The sequence below is a fragment of the Ursus maritimus genome, unplaced genomic scaffold, assembly GCF_017311325.1.
Source record: "Ursus maritimus isolate PB19 unplaced genomic scaffold, ASM1731132v1 scaffold_10, whole genome shotgun sequence".
Taxonomy (NCBI): domain Eukaryota; kingdom Metazoa; phylum Chordata; class Mammalia; order Carnivora; family Ursidae; genus Ursus; species Ursus maritimus.
This window is the reverse complement of record NW_024423344.1, coordinates 14,697,266-14,714,218: the sequence shown is the minus strand read 5'-3', so window position 1 is coordinate 14,714,218 and position 16,953 is coordinate 14,697,266. Positions and strand designations below refer to the sequence as shown.

General features: G+C 32.8%; 1 protein-coding gene across 1 annotated transcript in view; it reads right to left on the bottom strand.

Annotated features, from left to right (window-relative positions):
* Nucleotides 1–16,953, bottom strand: part of NBEA (neurobeachin) — a 664,295-nt gene that overhangs the window by 566,595 nt on the left and 80,747 nt on the right. Inside the window, exons 7-8 of the mRNA XM_040622005.1 lie at nucleotides 9,719–9,838; nucleotides 6,900–7,046 (exon numbers count right to left, since the gene is read on the bottom strand). Of these exons, the coding sequence (XP_040477939.1) occupies nucleotides 6,900–7,046; nucleotides 9,719–9,838 (267 nt within the window). The remainder of the gene's footprint in view (nucleotides 1–6,899; nucleotides 7,047–9,718; nucleotides 9,839–16,953) is intronic.

The following is a 16,953-nucleotide window of genomic DNA, read 5'->3' as shown; positions in this document are numbered from 1 at the left end:
ATCTTGGCCTCAAGGTTGCAGTGATGGTGACTGGAGCCAGCAGCAGTAGCGGTGGTTCCTGGTGGGGAGAAGGTGAACAGGAGAGCTGCTCAGGGCTCTCTGGGATCTGCTCTCCACTTCCACTATCGATCGAACTCTACAGCATTTTAAATTATATTTTTGAAGGCAAACTGTCATCCTCAAGGGATGGCTTTAATTTTTGGAAAAAGAAAAACAACTTGAAGCCATGTCTGATGAATTCATAGGTGTACAAAACCAACTACTATCAAAAATATAGCATAGCTCTAAAGTAATGAGAACTGTTTTCTTGGGTCACTTAAAAACTGACCCCTCAAAAGCAATTCCAAAAGAATTGCAACTAACTTGAAAAATGGTAGCATACTTTGAGTATGTTCATATCATCCTAAAGATACTGACTAAAAATGAAAAGTCACTTAAGGTATGACAGTTTAAAAATAAAGCTTCACTATTTTGCAGAGAAAGTTTACATAGTTATATTCATATGCACCTAAGTACGTATTATTCAGAGGTTTTTCTATAAAATTTATATTTACAAATATATTGAACATAAATAAATGTATAATACAGAAAAAGCAAATAATCAGGAGACCAGAAAAAACCAACAACATATAAACAGTTCTTCAAAAGGACAAAATGATGGAAATGGGAGCTACGGAACATTACAAAGGTGGAGAGATAAAGTCTTGTTACTCAATGTACTAGAACTATACAAACAAAGCTAAACAACAATACTTTCAATCATAAATTAATGTTTCTCTTTCAATTCTGAAAAAATACTACTGTCTTCATTAAATGAAAGGACTTTTCACCCATTCCAACTAACTGTAAGGTGTGATAATCAAGATCACCCCCGACCTTCATGCTGCTAAATCCAAAAGCCATTTCTCAGTCCTGAATTTACTCAACCTGTCAGCAGCATTTGACAATTAATCACCTCCTCTTCCTTTAAAAACATCCAGGACACCATATTCTCTCGCATTTTCTTCTAACTCCCTTGCTCTCCTTCTAATTTTCCCTTATTTGGTCCTTCTCATCTCCACAACCTACAAACTTAGGCTTCTCCAAGGACTCATTACTCAGTCATCTTTTATCTCTGAACTCACTTCATTGGTATCTAAATCCAGTCTCATAGCTTTAAATCCTGTCTATACCCTACCACTGCTAAAGTTCCATCTCCAACCTAGACTTCTCCCCCAAACTCCAGACTTACATCACTTCTCCATTTACAAAATGTCTAAGTGGCATCTCAAACATCTTATGTCCAAAACTAAACCTTGACCTTCCTCCCCAAAATTTAGTCTTTCCAAATCTTTTCTATCTCAGTAAATAAAAAGCCCATCAATTCGGTTGTTCAGGCTAAAATAATTAGATCACCTTTAAATCCTCTCTTGCACCTTTAGTCTACATTCACAGGGAAAGAAAATCCTACTGGCTTTACCTCCAAAATATATGCAAAAGCTGACCTTTTAGAGTATTATTTTAGGTATGTCTTATCAAAACTCCAATCGATCAAGTTCCATTACTTTCTACTGCTATCAGCCTTGTCTAAACTCCCTCTATCCTAGTCACAGTGAAACACAATCAGTGTTCATTAATCAAGTAAGATCCTATATTAAGTGGCCTTCATACCTGCTCTCCCATGTGCCCTGAAAGCTCTCCCCCAAATATTCACCTGGCTGACATCAACTTCACCTTCTTGAAGTCTAGTGCAATCTCCTCTATCGTTCTATTAAAACCGCAGTCCACCATTTTCCCTCTCTTTTACATGCTTTATTTTTCCCATAGCACTTACCACCATCTAGCACACTGTTTTTTTTGGCCTCCCATGATAATATACATCCTCCTTCTCCCCAGTAAAGGCAGGGATTTTTGTCTGTTTTGTTCACTGTCATGTCCCTAGCACCCAGAACCCCTATAGTAACAGTGCCAATAAGCAATATTTAATAATATTTAAATGGATGAATCAATGAATGCCTCTTAAGCTTATCTAGCTTACCTTCTCTCCATTAGCTTGCATTATTTTAGTTTGTTTCTCCTTTCCATTAAGTATATGTGGAATGTATGTTAACTCATTTCAAAAAGAAGTCTATAGCATATGGAAATTAAATACTGGGTACTTACATTTCAAGAAAAGATATATGAGACTTTGAATTTGTAATTTCATTTTGGCTATTGAATTTCATCCATATTTTTGTATCCCACAAATATTTTGTAAAATATGAAAAGTTTATGTTTATATCTCCTCCAAGAACCTTCTATTAGAACTTCATGTATATTAAATTTATGTATATTATAAACCAATAAAAGACAGTATAATAATTTTTGCTTTAATCAGTAATATATGTTTTAAAGAAAATAAGAGAAAAGATATTTTATTTTATCCATATTTTTATCATTCTGAATGTTCTTCATTCATTCATTATCCAAGGTTCTTTCTCCAGAATTCTGGGTTGACAGGTTCTGCTCCAGCTCTATGGTTTCCCTGACTTTATTTTCCTTGGAGTTTACATAGTTCCTTCAATCTATAAATATAAGTTTGTTTTTGATTTTTTTATGAAATTTGGGAAGTCTTCTACCATTTTTTCCTCATGTATTTTTTTCTGGCCCTTTCTCTTAAACATCACATATGACATTTCAAAACCACCCCATACATCTCTATGGTTTTCTTCTTTCCCCCCTAATCATTTCTCTCTCTTCTAATGGTTCTGTCAACCTATATCCAAGTTTATTTATTTCTCTATCATATCAATTTTGCTAATAATAAACCCATACAGTGGATTTTTTTGACTTCAGACGTGTTTTTCAGGTCTAAAATTTCCACTTTTTAGAAATTTTGTGGCTGATAATTCCCAAACCTCCATTCATTACAAGCAAATTTTTTTAACCTCACTAGTTATAATAGCTCCCTAATAGCGCTCATGTAATAATTCCATGATTCTGGGTTACCTGGGAGTTGGCGTGTGCTGATTTTCCCTTTCCTTGAGATTAAGTCATATTTTCCTGGCTTTTCATAGGATGAGCAATTTTGGATTATATGCTGGACATGTGAAAATTATTCTGTAGAGACCATATTGTTCTGAAAAGGATTTGTTTTTGTTTCATCAGGTCATTTTCTTGCTTAGATACAATTACAGACTGTCATACCTCCTATGTGTGGTATCTCAGATCTCAGTTCAATTCCTGAACCTTATTTACAATCTATTATCAGTTTGTCATGATCATCATGGTTTCAGGGGTTGGCCACAGATTCAAGCTGAGTTTTTTTTTTAAATACAGAATTCAGATTCTTCTCTAGCTATCTCTTTTCTGAGGTTGCCCTTTAATCTCCATGTGATATTAATTGGCCAAGGACTTTTTGCCTCAATTTTTCTGGCCAGAAAGTTTTTCTATCAGAGTAAAAAACGGGGAATTCAGCCCATGCTGACCACTTGTTTCATGTTTTGATACCTCTCTAAAAACCTGGCTGCATTTTTCAGTCTTTAGAACACTCACATAGTTGTTCTCTGTATAATATGCAGAATTTTAAGTGGATATTGTGGGACTATCACTTTCTTAGGAGCTTGCCTATCCAAGCAAGTATCAGAAACCCTCTAAAGTGATTTTTTTTAATGATTTTATTTATTTATTTTATTTTTTTTATTTATTTATTCAGAGAGACAGCACAGCAGGGGGAGGAGCAGCAGGAGAGGGAGAAGCAGACTCCCTACTGAGCAGTGAGCCCAATGATGTAGGGTTTGATCCCAGGACCCTGAGATCATGACCTGAGCCAAAGGCAGACGCTTTTTTTTTTTTTATAATTATTTTTTATTATGTTACGTTAGTCACCATACAGTACATCCCTAGTTTTTGAAGGCAGACACTTAACCAAATGAGCCACCCGGGTGGCCCTCCAAAGTGATTTTTAATTTTGGAGGCTGTCCTATACATTTTCTATCAGTTAGGTCTTTATCACAATATAATAAACTGATAAAGAATCATTATGCTATCTTTTTCTTGAATGGAGGACAAAACACAAAGCTTAATATTGAAAAATTTAGCAACAGAGATGAACAGCTTGCCATAAGAGACTATAGGATAATTAGGAAATGTCCAATAACAATTATAAAATATCAAAACTTTAAAATCTGTTTTGCAAGCTTATGTCAAGAAGCCACTGTATGCATAAGACTTTATAATCTTGTAGACACTGAATAACCCCATCAAATAGAGCTCCACAATACACTTAACTCACAGTAAATTTTTCTATACTAGACAAAGTTACAGTGAAAAATTCTGTTGTTTTACAAATTTCTTCCAAAGCTAACGACTTGATTAGTAATACCCTCCTTTTACTTAATGTTTACTTAAAATGACGAAGTGTAAAATATTCACTGACAAGTTATATTGCTCAAAACCAGACATTTCACAGAAAAAAAAATTACCTAATATTCTAATGGTCAACAAGTCAAAATCACACAGGACAGGCTGCATAGTATATATATAGTTTGAGGACATTATTTTGGGAGGAATTAATTGATATTATTTCAGAGCCCAGATGTTGACATGCTACCTACATTAAGCCCAGAATCACAGAGAATACCAACTGATCATTACACTTACTGGAAGCTCCATATAATGTGCATCAATGAATATAAATACATTATTATATAACAATTAATAATTCTAGCTTCATTTATGATTTATGCCAAATGTCAACTAATTATTATATCCTAAACACCATAAAAATTTCACTGCAACTGTCTGCCCCTTCAACTCATAGGAAGTGACTCTGACTCCTACTTTACCCAAGAAAATTGAGACTATCATGTGTGAACCACTTCAGCTTTTTTCCTTGTCATAACACAATCTCATCTCCATTTGCATCCTTTCCTCTTTCCCTTCATTCTCTGAATTTCTAGAAAACAACTTCAATGTCAAAAACTTTTATAGATGCCTGTCCTGATAGTAATTCTACTTTTAATATTTACAAATTGAGAAAATACATATACACCCATTAATTTACATTCTATTTCCATTAATAACAAGGGGCTCAGGGGGCAACTGGTTGGCAGGGTCAGTTGAGCATCCAACTCTTGGTTTCAATTCAGGTCGTTATCTCAGGATCATGACACTGAGCCCTGCAGGTTCCACAACCAGCGAGGACTTGGCTTGGGACTCTCTCCCTCTGCCTCTACCCCCCCCGCCAAAAATAAATAAATAAATCTTAAAAAAAAAAAAAAAAAAAAAAACACAAGGGGCTCAGTAGGCTATGCCCATAGGCTGCGAACTTTCAAAACTTAATAAGACACCTTTTCAGGCAATGCCCAAAATTTAGAGGTATTTTCTTCTAAATCTTCTGACTTTAATATAGGTACTCTATTGTCTACGTTAGGATGCTAGGAATACATCTGTATCACATGAGTATTTGTGTATAGAACACAGTGATACAGGGTTACTACTCATTTTCACTTTTGTTATAAAAGACTATGATGAGAAAGAGCCATATGACAAATTACTAAGTTTGCAAAGTGGTTCAAGACAATGCTTGTTCCTTTCCAAATTAGAGAATTACATAACTTGTTTATATTTAGTCCTTTTCCTTTTTCCTGCCAGGAAGCTCCCATCAATTCTAATTTCACTATAGCAATCATAATGGATTTGTAGTTTGCATATCTGTGGTTTTTTAAAATTTCTATCTTACTTATGCATCACTGATTTGGTTCACTTAATATCATTCTGGCAGTGCTTAAAGAAAGCCATTTCAAATATTTTAGGCCAAGCCTAAGAAGTACAAAAGGAGGCAGAATGCATATTAATCCAAAAATCTAAATTACAGAAACATTCCCATGCAAAGCCAACAAATGACGAACTAGGCCCCAAACCAAATAAAAGGACCCATGGAAGAAAAAGTGCTGCATAAGCACAAATTCATTTCTAGGGATAGTAAAATTAAGTGATATGGACAAAAGATGGTAACAAAGTATTTTCACCATGACATAAAAATGACAGCATTATTGTCATTTAATATTATTGTGATTATTTTAAAATCACTGAGAACAGAAAAATTTTACCACCCCTTTTTTCATAATACAATCTTCACACTGATAAAACAGTAAGTTTTTTGCTCTTCCATGCAAGACATGTACTTCTTCAGAATTAAAAATACTTTGACTTTCACTGCGTAATTTTCTCTCAGCCCTAAACAATTCAGGATGTCACAGCTCCTAATGTGATTTAAATAAAACTCATATTTCCCTAGCCAGGTGTACTGCACATTAAAAACTAATTCATATATGTGAATGCAATATCTCGCCTAAATAAGTCTTCATTTTGAAAGTTAAAAAACAGGAAGAATGTGATAAATCATATTAAATAATTGATTTTGCAAAATAAAGACACTCACTAATGTACTGACCTTCTTTGCCTATTGTAAAGGACAAGCAAAAGTAAAAACTAAAACTGAATGAATTTTGGCCACATGTAATTTTATACCATTTTCCTTTTAAATCTTTATTCTTTCCAAATTCTCTCTAATTTGAACAATAATGGTCATTTCATTTGTTCATTATGTATTTCAAAATTTGAGATTTCAAATACCACATTAAGCAATATGGTTTTATAAAATTTATTTTTTCAGGATTATGTCAACAAAAGCCATGGCTTTAATAATAGAAAATATTCTAAAGAATTTTAGAAGTTCATGAAAGGAAAAGAGTTAAAAAGAGAAAAAGTACCTCTAAAACAAAATGAAACATGTAGTAACAGCTGAGTTCCAAAAAAGAGACAACTTTTAAACCACACTGAAGAAAGATTATCGCTATATATTATATTGTACCACATTTCACATAGAATTCACATAAAACTTTCCATAGAATTTATAATAAGATAGTTATTACTACCTTATATCCAGGTCCTAACTGATGAATTGCAAATATCTGCGCAGGGTTGAGAGCTTCACTGAATACATACACGGCACCAAGTTGACCACAGAACACCCTATTTGCATCCGCAGTTTCTGAAGATCCGAGAAAGCACTTGTCATAGCTCTATTTTTAAAAAGTCATAAAAAAATCAATGTATTATTGGGTAATGATAAAATATTTAAGGATACCTGCCTTCACTATCATGAATACCTTAAAATATAACAACGATAACAGAAGAAAGCATCACTTAACACTTTATGGAGTATTTAAATAATAAAGGCCAGCTAAAGATTTTTAGAAAAAGTAAATCAGTTAAATATTTTGTATCTATAGAAAGCAGAATAAACAATAATCACCTATTCAGTAATCATTTAACAACTTTAGAAATGTTATACTTAAAGGCAAAAGGGCTTATAATTTTATTTACAAAAGTAAAACTAATTTTAAAACTCTAATAATTTAACAAATGTCCAGATAGTGATTCATCTGAATCAGAGAATGACTATTCTAAATTCTAATTTTAAACATATAAGACCTAATTTTTATCTAATTTTGCCACCAGGGATATATATTCCTCTATTTCTCCACACTAAGTCAAGGACACGATGAAACTCACTTCCCTCTCTTCCATGAATAGGCATTATGCAGAACCAAATAAATAATGATCACCAAAGTCTGCCGCCTAAAGCAGATGGTGTGGTGCTCTCCATCTGGAGAGCTCAAGACCTAAGAAGCCACACTTACCAAGACCCTTCCCATCTCTGCTTCTTAAAATCTCACCAAATAGTAGGGCCCAGTTTCCTTCCCCCATCCTCACAGGTTATTCCACACCTTAGCACTAATAAGCAAGACATTAAATATGTATGGTATCCCTTTGGTGCCTCAATAGAATGACAAAATATTTGTGAATGAATTATGAAGACAGAAACTCCGCATCAAATACCCAATCTGTAATTAAAACTATAGGAACTGAAGAATTTACTGCATAATGTTATGTGTTCATATGTGTTATTGCCCAGACCTCTAGGCCTCTCCTTTTTTTGGTGTACTATTGCAAATAATTCAAAAATCTAAGACTTTCTACCCTTCCTTCCTTCCTTCCTTCCTTCCTTCCTTTCTTCCTTCCTTTTTAAATATAACTATAGAGTTCCTGACATTCAACAAAGTCTCTTGGGTTTCTTCCACTCTATAGTAAAAACTCTCCCCTTTGAAAGGCAGATATAAAGCAGAATTTAATCTGTGTATTCTAATTCTGACAAAATCATTCTCAAAAATTTACTGACTGTGGCCCAACTATGAATTTCTAGGGCAGAAAAAGCAAACTTGTCCTATAAATGAACAGACAGTAAATATTTCAACCTTTGCAAGCCACATATGGTTTCTGTCATACGATCTTTTTTGATTTTTGTTTGTTTGTCTGGATCTTTAAAAAAAAAAAGTAAAACCTCTAAAAATGGAAAAAAAAAAAAAAAACAAAGATTCTTAGCTCTCAGATCATGCAGAAACAGGTCGAGGTTCAGATATGGTCTGCAGGGGGTACTCTTCCAACCCATGGCTAGGGAAAAAGCTATGGACTGTGCACATAGTACTATTTAGAAGAATACCAGAGAGAACAAGAAGAGACCCTGCTGTTGAGTAAATTAAAGTCTGGGGAGATACGGATAATACTGAGAAGTGAATTTTATTATAAAGAGGCAAGTTTTTCTAAAAACCAGGTGTGCTGGAATGCTCGTATATTATTGGGTTTGGAAGTACTTTGGGCACTAGAAAACATCTTTTACTTTAGTTCTAGCAAGCCAGGATAATGACAAGGGAAAGCCCAGAAGAGAGCTCTTGAGGTTTTAACTCTAGATATTCTCTATCCAGAATCCAACTGTGTTACCTCCCTCACTGCTAACAGGCTAGTCAAAGCTAGGATTATGTTTGTTATTATCACAATAAGTCATTCAATTGATCTCCCTGCTTCTGTCATTTTTTCTTTCAGAATATTTTCAATACTGCAGCTCACTGATATTTTTAAAATATGAACCAGCATTACATCACTTGTCTGCTCACAACCTTCCAAAGATTTTTATGCTGGGTAAGATGGGAAAGCCCAGGTACTGTGTTTGCACGTAAGGCCCTGCATGATTTCACCCCCTGCTGCCTACCTAACCTTCTCTCTTAACATTATTCTGTCCATTCCTCCCTCTGTTCTAGACAAACTGATTGTTTTGTTCAATTAACTTTTCAGTTCTGCCTCAAAGTCTCTGCTTTCACTGCTTCCAGCAAATGGGATATTTCTCCAAAATACCCACATGACTTGCTCCCTCAACTCTTCTCACTTAGATCATCTCATACCATCCAGCTTCCCTCTCCCCTACACCTATAGTTTCTATACCTATTCCCACTAAATTTTTTCCCACAGCATTTATCACTATTTATCTAGTAAATAATAGTGACTACCTGTTACACTTATTCACTTTGTTTAAAGTCTTCCTTTCACATCCAAATAAGGTGCAAGACACAGTCTTTACTGCTTGAAATTCTGGAAAGAACAGAATACTACATGGATGTTTTTGACCTAATACTTAATTTCTTTCACCAATTTTCCTTTTTTTTTAACCACTAATTATCTATTTTAGCAACTTAATCTACTAAATTTAAGACCTAAAAATTCACTTAAGAGAAAAAAACTTTCAAAGTACAACTATTAAGTTTCTACCAAACTATTTTATTATACAATTCATGCTATGAACAATGATAGATCACACACTCAAATACATTAAAGCAGATTAAAAAAAAAAAAAACTTACATCATTTGTGTTAACATGCCAAGCCATATCACCATAGGATACCAGCTGTCCATTAACGTAACACCGAATTTCACTGTTCCTCCATCGATTATAAATGTGGACAATGCTGATCATGTACCACTTAAATAAATAAAAATTTAAAGACCTTAATATGTCATGTTAACTTATTGTCTAAAAAAGCAATCATAACATTCATAACACACTACAAGAAATGCTTGAAAAGATAAAAACAATTACATGTTACTTTTTAAGCTCCCCCTCTTATCTCTCATTTTGCAGATCAAAGAAGTGACTCATAAAGAATAAGTCTGTGATGAAGACAGACCTAGAATGCCTTGAACACTGGAATGATACTCCTTCCACTATACCAAGATCCAAATATTATGGAAATACAATATATTTGTGTTCATTCATTTAATAACATGTATATTCTGCCAGGCACCGCAAATACTTAGGTTTGACCGGACAGAGCACAGGTCCAGCTCTCCTGAAATTCATGGTATAATGAAAGAGACAGAGATTAGACAAGTAAAGATATATAAAATGACAAATAATGATGATCACTATGAAGGAAAAAATAAAACCAGTGTAAACTGAGAAAGAATAACCTAGGATTCTACTTTGGATTGCATGGTCAGAAAAGACCTGTCAGAAGAACAACATTTTAACACTTATAATAAAATTTAGGTCATCTCAATTCCACAATTTAGATTTATTAGGTCCAAGAATAATTATATATTTTTGACTTGATAATGTGTGAATACACATTAAGGAATGAGTTTATATTAAGTTCTAACTTTATAGTTACTAGGGCCAACCAAAAGCATTTTAAGGGTGTATTTTGATATAGAATGGTTTAAGTTCTATAACAATTTGTGGATCCAACCCTTACTTTTCTGAAAGCTAATAACCTAAGGATAAGAATACAGAAATATTTTTCTAAAATATAAAAAACTAAAAAATTTACAGATACTTGAACAAGTATGCCTTCAGTGGGTAAGGAGGAAAAATTAGACTTAGTTTCCCCCTCCAAAAATAAAAATATATAATGCAAACTTTGTTTCCCAAATTACTTAAAAGTGCTATGCAATTATTTCATATAGTACATTTTGAAAAACATAAAGCTATAGTAATAATTCTCAACCACTAAAATATTAGTTATTTCAAGGTGTCTGAAAAACTTGGAACAAAATTCAATTTCATTCATTTTGACTTAGGAAATAAAAATAGTGCACTCAACAATTCATGGAAGACAATAACCGAAACAACATTGTTCCTCAATTATAAAAATAAGATGTCAGGTCAAACTATCTAATCCCTAAAACACAGGTCTTTTTTAAAGTTGTTTCATTTTAGGTAATCTTTAATTACTGCAAACTAAATATTCCACTTGATCAGAAAGCAACATATATATTTGTCCTGATTAAAAGCAGAAGAAAATCTTTAAAGTCAGTCATTTAACAACTCATTTTTCTAAATACTACGAAATTATCAAGAAGAAGCCATAAAAATGGAGCTTCAAATAAATTCAAGAAAAATCTTACAGTCTACATGCATAAGAATTCAAATTTACCTGTATTACCCTCACTGAGTTTGAAAATTTTCCACCCGAATGCCATCTAGGTAACACGGGGAAATACAGCCTTTATATTTTGGAGTAAAATTTTTAGAAATTTCAAATTTCTAAACAGAATACACAAAAATAAATGTCTATAGATAGAAGAGGATTTCCTGCTATCCAAAGACAAGTTAAATAATATTAGATGTACTATTATAGTTACTGACATACCTAATATAGAAAAGCACCTTTTAACAAATATTTATTGATTCTTTCTCCTGTGTACCAGATAATTTACTATGCTGGGCTGGGAAGTACAAACTTTAAATTCATACAGATACAAACTGAGTTCCTAGGTTACCAGCTCTATGGCTTCTGGAAAATTATTTAGCCTGTTTGAACATATTTTCATGTCTAAAAAAGGAGGAATAATAATGCCTACTTTGTGGAGTGACTGTGAACATTATAGATAACAGACAATGTATGAAAACTATAAAGAATAATTCCTAATACATATTTGGCACCAATAAATAAGATAGCATTAACTCAATATCTATTTTTTAATCCATTATTTCCCCCAATGAGATTTTTTTTTCTACTAGAATTGACATTATTTACTCCTCAGAGTCATTCATTCATTCAAATAATTTACTGAATGTCTATTTCATACCAAGTATACCCCAGACTGTGGGCATACAAAGATAACATACACACCCTTAAGGAGGTTTTGCCAGAAAAATAAACATGAAAACAATTATAAAACCATGACAAATATCTAAATCACAGACATGGGAGCCAAAGAAGTAATGACTAACTGAGGGCAGAGGGAAAAGAAAGACAAATGGAGAAGGAAGGCTAACAGAGAAGTCACTAAAAAGAGTAAAATGAAACTTAAGACTTAGCTTGAAGGATGAATACAAACTGTTGCATAAACAGGAGGGAAAGAAACATTCCAGGCAGAATTATCCTAATATTTTACATAACAGCACAGAGGCCTGACAAAACTTTTCTCCGTGTTTAGATTTAGCTGCAATAACAAAGACCAGCTTGTAAAGAGAAGTACAGGACACCTTTAGTAAGTGGCCTTTGTTTTTGCATAATGTGGTATCACTAGGAATTTTGAGCAGGAAAGTGAAATGATCATCTTCATAGTTTATGAAAATAACTGGCAATAGTGAGTAGATGGGATAGTTAGGCAAATGTGGTTAAAGATAAAGCTGAAAACTACAGCAAAGGTTCAGGTAAGAGAACTATAAAAGCCTAAATTAAAACAAAGGCATTGGTAATTTAAAAGAAGGGGGATAGGGACTAATTAACAGAACTGACTGGAAGTGATAATAGAGAAAACAGGAGTGTAAGATGGTTTCTAATTTTTCACTTAAATTGGTTGTGGTACCATTAACTTGAGATAATTATTACAGTTAGCCACTTAATTAGCCAGATAATAAGATGTAGAGTAACAATCAGAGTTTTCTTTTTGTCATACACTGATATTTGATAAAACTGATGAATGAATGCATAGTTAAATGAATGAACTGATCTCAGTGAAGGTCATAGTAGTTACAGGAAAATTAATTTTTCTGTTCTCTTTCCTTGGTACATCAATATATCCTTTATATATAATAGGCAAGCGTCTTTTCAATTCCAAAGAGCCCAATCTTTGACTTGGTATTTTTGACTTATATTTTAAAAGAAATGGGAGGAAAGTTGGAAACTTTTTACTGAGTTACTATACTATATGATAGTATATACATCTACTAAGGTCTGCATTTAATGAAGACTCAAAAATAGATCTATAAAAGAAGGAACAAGAAAAAAACCTGTAGTAATAGATCTATAAAAGAAAAACTAGATCTATAAAAGAAGGAACAAGAAAAAAAACCTGTAGTAAGAACTCACAGGAAAATATAACATGATATTTATACAAATATCAATAGCAGCTAACACATTGAGCCCTTACTACATATTGGGTAATATGTTAACCGTTTACATACATTACCACAAGGTCAAATATCTGGTAAGTGGTACAGGTAAGAAAGCAAAAGTTTTAATACAAACATTTCTTTTTGAAAGGCTAGTTTAACACCTTACTCAAGGATAACAATTTGGCTAGGGCATCTTCTGGAAAAATAAGAAAGAAAAAAAAGAGAATATTTATCTTGAATAATGAAAGAGTAAAATAAAATACTTATAGTTTTCAAGGTTTATGAGAATTTTTACAGGTTTTTCAAAACGTCTATCACTCTATGGCCTTGCTCTGACCAAGACTCCTTAGAATCAATGTATATAGAGCTGTTACAAATGGGAATGTATCTCTCATAAGGAAATAGTGCAAAGACATAAAGAGAGAAAGAAAAAATGGGTTAAATTGCTTTTTATTGGTTAATGACAATTTTATTTGATTCTTAACTTCACCCTAACTTTCCTTATTTATACTCTTTAAACCACTGTTATCTAAACTTATCTGTAGAAAAAAATTACCTAGAGTATTTGTTAAAAACATATTAACATGAAAACTATAATTCTAAGAATCTGTATTTATAACAAGTTCCCACTGAAATTCAAAATAATTTGGCAAACTCTCCTGTGTGTCATCTCAAATCTAATAAATCAGAATTTCTGGAGGATAGACAAGTGAAATTGTATGAACATAACTGGGATTTGTATCAAGAAAAAAAGAAGCTCCACTGTATGGTGACTAATATAGCAAAATAAAAATTATTAAAAAAAAAAAAGAAAAAAGAACCTCCAATCTAATGTATACATTTATTTAGAATCATTGCTTTTTAAGTGATTTTCCAACTACATATTAATGAATGATTGTTACACTGATATTCTTTAATAAAAATAGTTATTACTTTGCTTAAACATAAAGCAAACATTTTTATTAGACTCAGGTAAAATTTTTAAATGTATATTTGAAAACCCCAATGTAAATCATATTTTCTTCAGTATGTGGCAAAACATACATGGGATCATAAGCAAACAACAAAACGAACAAAAAGAAGAAAAAGAAATGACATTCCCTCTGTCATATGTGGGCTTATCATCTCTGTTATGATTGTTTCTATGGATAAATATTCCTGTGCATAAAAGTCAGAGTATGCCCTAAAGAAGGTGGACAATCTCACTATCATATATCCAAAAAAGACCCTTGAACCTGGAAGGGGTAACTAGCCTTAAACATGTGGAAATGGGAACTCCTATGTTCCTGTACTTTGTTTTTTAAAATTCTGGACTTTCAGATGGTTAGTTACTCTAACACAAAGATGAAGTCCATTATAATATTACATACATATAAAATATATAATGGAACATCTCTCTAGAAAAACCCCAGGTGACAGTGAGTGAATTACATCTTATAAATCTAATTATACAGTTGCACATTTCTCTGTATTTTCTCGTTATTTTTTATGTTTAGAGCAGACTTCTAAAAACACATTTCAACATGGTCTCTGAATATCCGTATTCTACTGAGTATTAAGCAAAGGTACATTTAACAGGCCAAAACATTAACCTTAGAGCAACAACCCCTCCTTGAAGCCAGCATTATTGAAAAAACAGAAATCAGTGTAACCTTCAATCTCAGTAAACAAGATTCAGGACTACTAGGATTAGCTAAAACACCCTCAAGAAAAGTCTCACTGTATTACCAAATCTGGAGGTTTAACACTTGACCTTTTGAAAGAGCCAGTTATCTATAAATCCATAGTGCATGACATGTACACATATACAAACTACTGTGAAGTCTGAATCTCCAGTCTAAAAACTGGTTCTATCATCTAAAACAAATGAGGTTAGAGGAAGAAGAGAGAAGAACAAGTAAAGGAGGAGGAGGGAAAAGGGAAGAAGAAGGGGAAGTTTAGGGGAATATGAAAAGGATGAACAAAAGAGGAATTAGAAGTAAGGGAGGGACAAGATAATATTGAGGAGGAGAAAAGGAAAGGAAGAGGAACGACAAGATAGAGCTGTAATTAAAGCAAAATTTCTGCAAATGTTTTTCAAACATAATTCCTCAGAACCATAATTAAAGTAACATAAAGTTCATATACAAGTTTGCCTTTGAATAAACTTTGAATTAATAATGTAATTGTTAAAATTATTTAACATTGTTCTCATAAACATGCTAAAAATTGAAGATACTGCATTACTTCTATGTAACATATAGCAAATTTATATATTACATAAATTATTATATATAATGACATATCATACAAAATTATGTATCATACATACCCAAATTTTAGGATCAGAATAAAGATATAAAAATGTGTCAGTAGTTAGGATTATAAGTAACTATATTTTCCATTTAACTTGTGTAAAACACTTTCTCAAAAAGCATAAAATCTCTCTTAATGCTTATGGATAATGCTCTAATTCTCTACAAATCCAAAAATTAACTTAGTTTTGCAGTGTACATTACTGTGCTAAAACAACCACAAAAAAAAGGTGGGTATGCTTTTGATTTTAAAAGCTTATCACATAGTAACATCCTACATTACTTGGCCTTTATTGTCGTGACTACCCTTCTTCCTCCTGCCACATGGAAAAGGTCCTTGACATACTGCCCTACAAGAACCACTGACTACAAGAAGTCCCAGGCCTTCTTTCTCACTTTGTAAGGGTAACACCTCATTTATTTTACACTATTAGAAAATAAATTGCTCAATAGAAATTGGCTATCCAGATAAATACAACCTACTCTTTCAGGAAACAAAAGGGTTCTTTTTGGTTGTTAAAGCATATTTTATTCATTTATCCAGCATATATTATTAGCAGTCCACCAAGTTCAAAACTCTGTGGCAGGTATATAGGGAATAAAAAGATGAACCCAACACACAGCTTAGTTTCAATAGTTATAAATAATGCACATATAAATGAGTAATAAAGGTTTAAAAGAAAGAATTGTTATAAGAAATACTGAAATAATATGCTATGAAAGAGATTATATCGGAGAACAAGGAAAATCAAGGAAAGATTCCAGGGAAATGGTGTTCTATGGAATGGAACCTAACAATAAGGTGGGATTTGAAGACCTACAGCCATAAGTGAGGAGACATAAATGTTTTCACGCCAGAGATTGAACATCTGAAAAGGAAAAGATAAAAAGTGAAATATGTACAGTTCAGTTTTGAGAGAATAAAGGGTATAAGCAAAAAGCTGAAAATGAAATCCAAATCATGAAGGACTAGGCTAAAAATGTTAATTTATTCTAGTTTGTGAGAAGCAAATGACTGGTTTGAGCTGTGGAAAAATATGATCAAGAATATTGAGAGGAAGAAACAAAGGATCCAAGATAAAGAGGGAACAATATGAAGAATTTAAGCAGCAAATAAGGAATTTTTTTAAGACATATATTACAGAGATACAAAGTACAGGAGTGGAAAATTGCACTGATATCATGATCAAAAAGGGGATGGAGAACAAAGCTGACTCAAGTCCTCAGTATCATGAAGATGGTAGGCTGCTTAATCAAAACAGGGGACTTAAGAACATACTGAATATGGGACTGGAGATGTAAATTCAGTGTTACATATTCCGTAAAGATGAGAGGCCAGAAAGACATTTACATGGCAGTATCTTTGGTAGATGAGGATATAAGAATAGAGCTCGGGATAAGAAAAAGAGTGTAAAGCTATCGTGAAACTGAATAAAAATTCCCAAAAAATATAAGCTC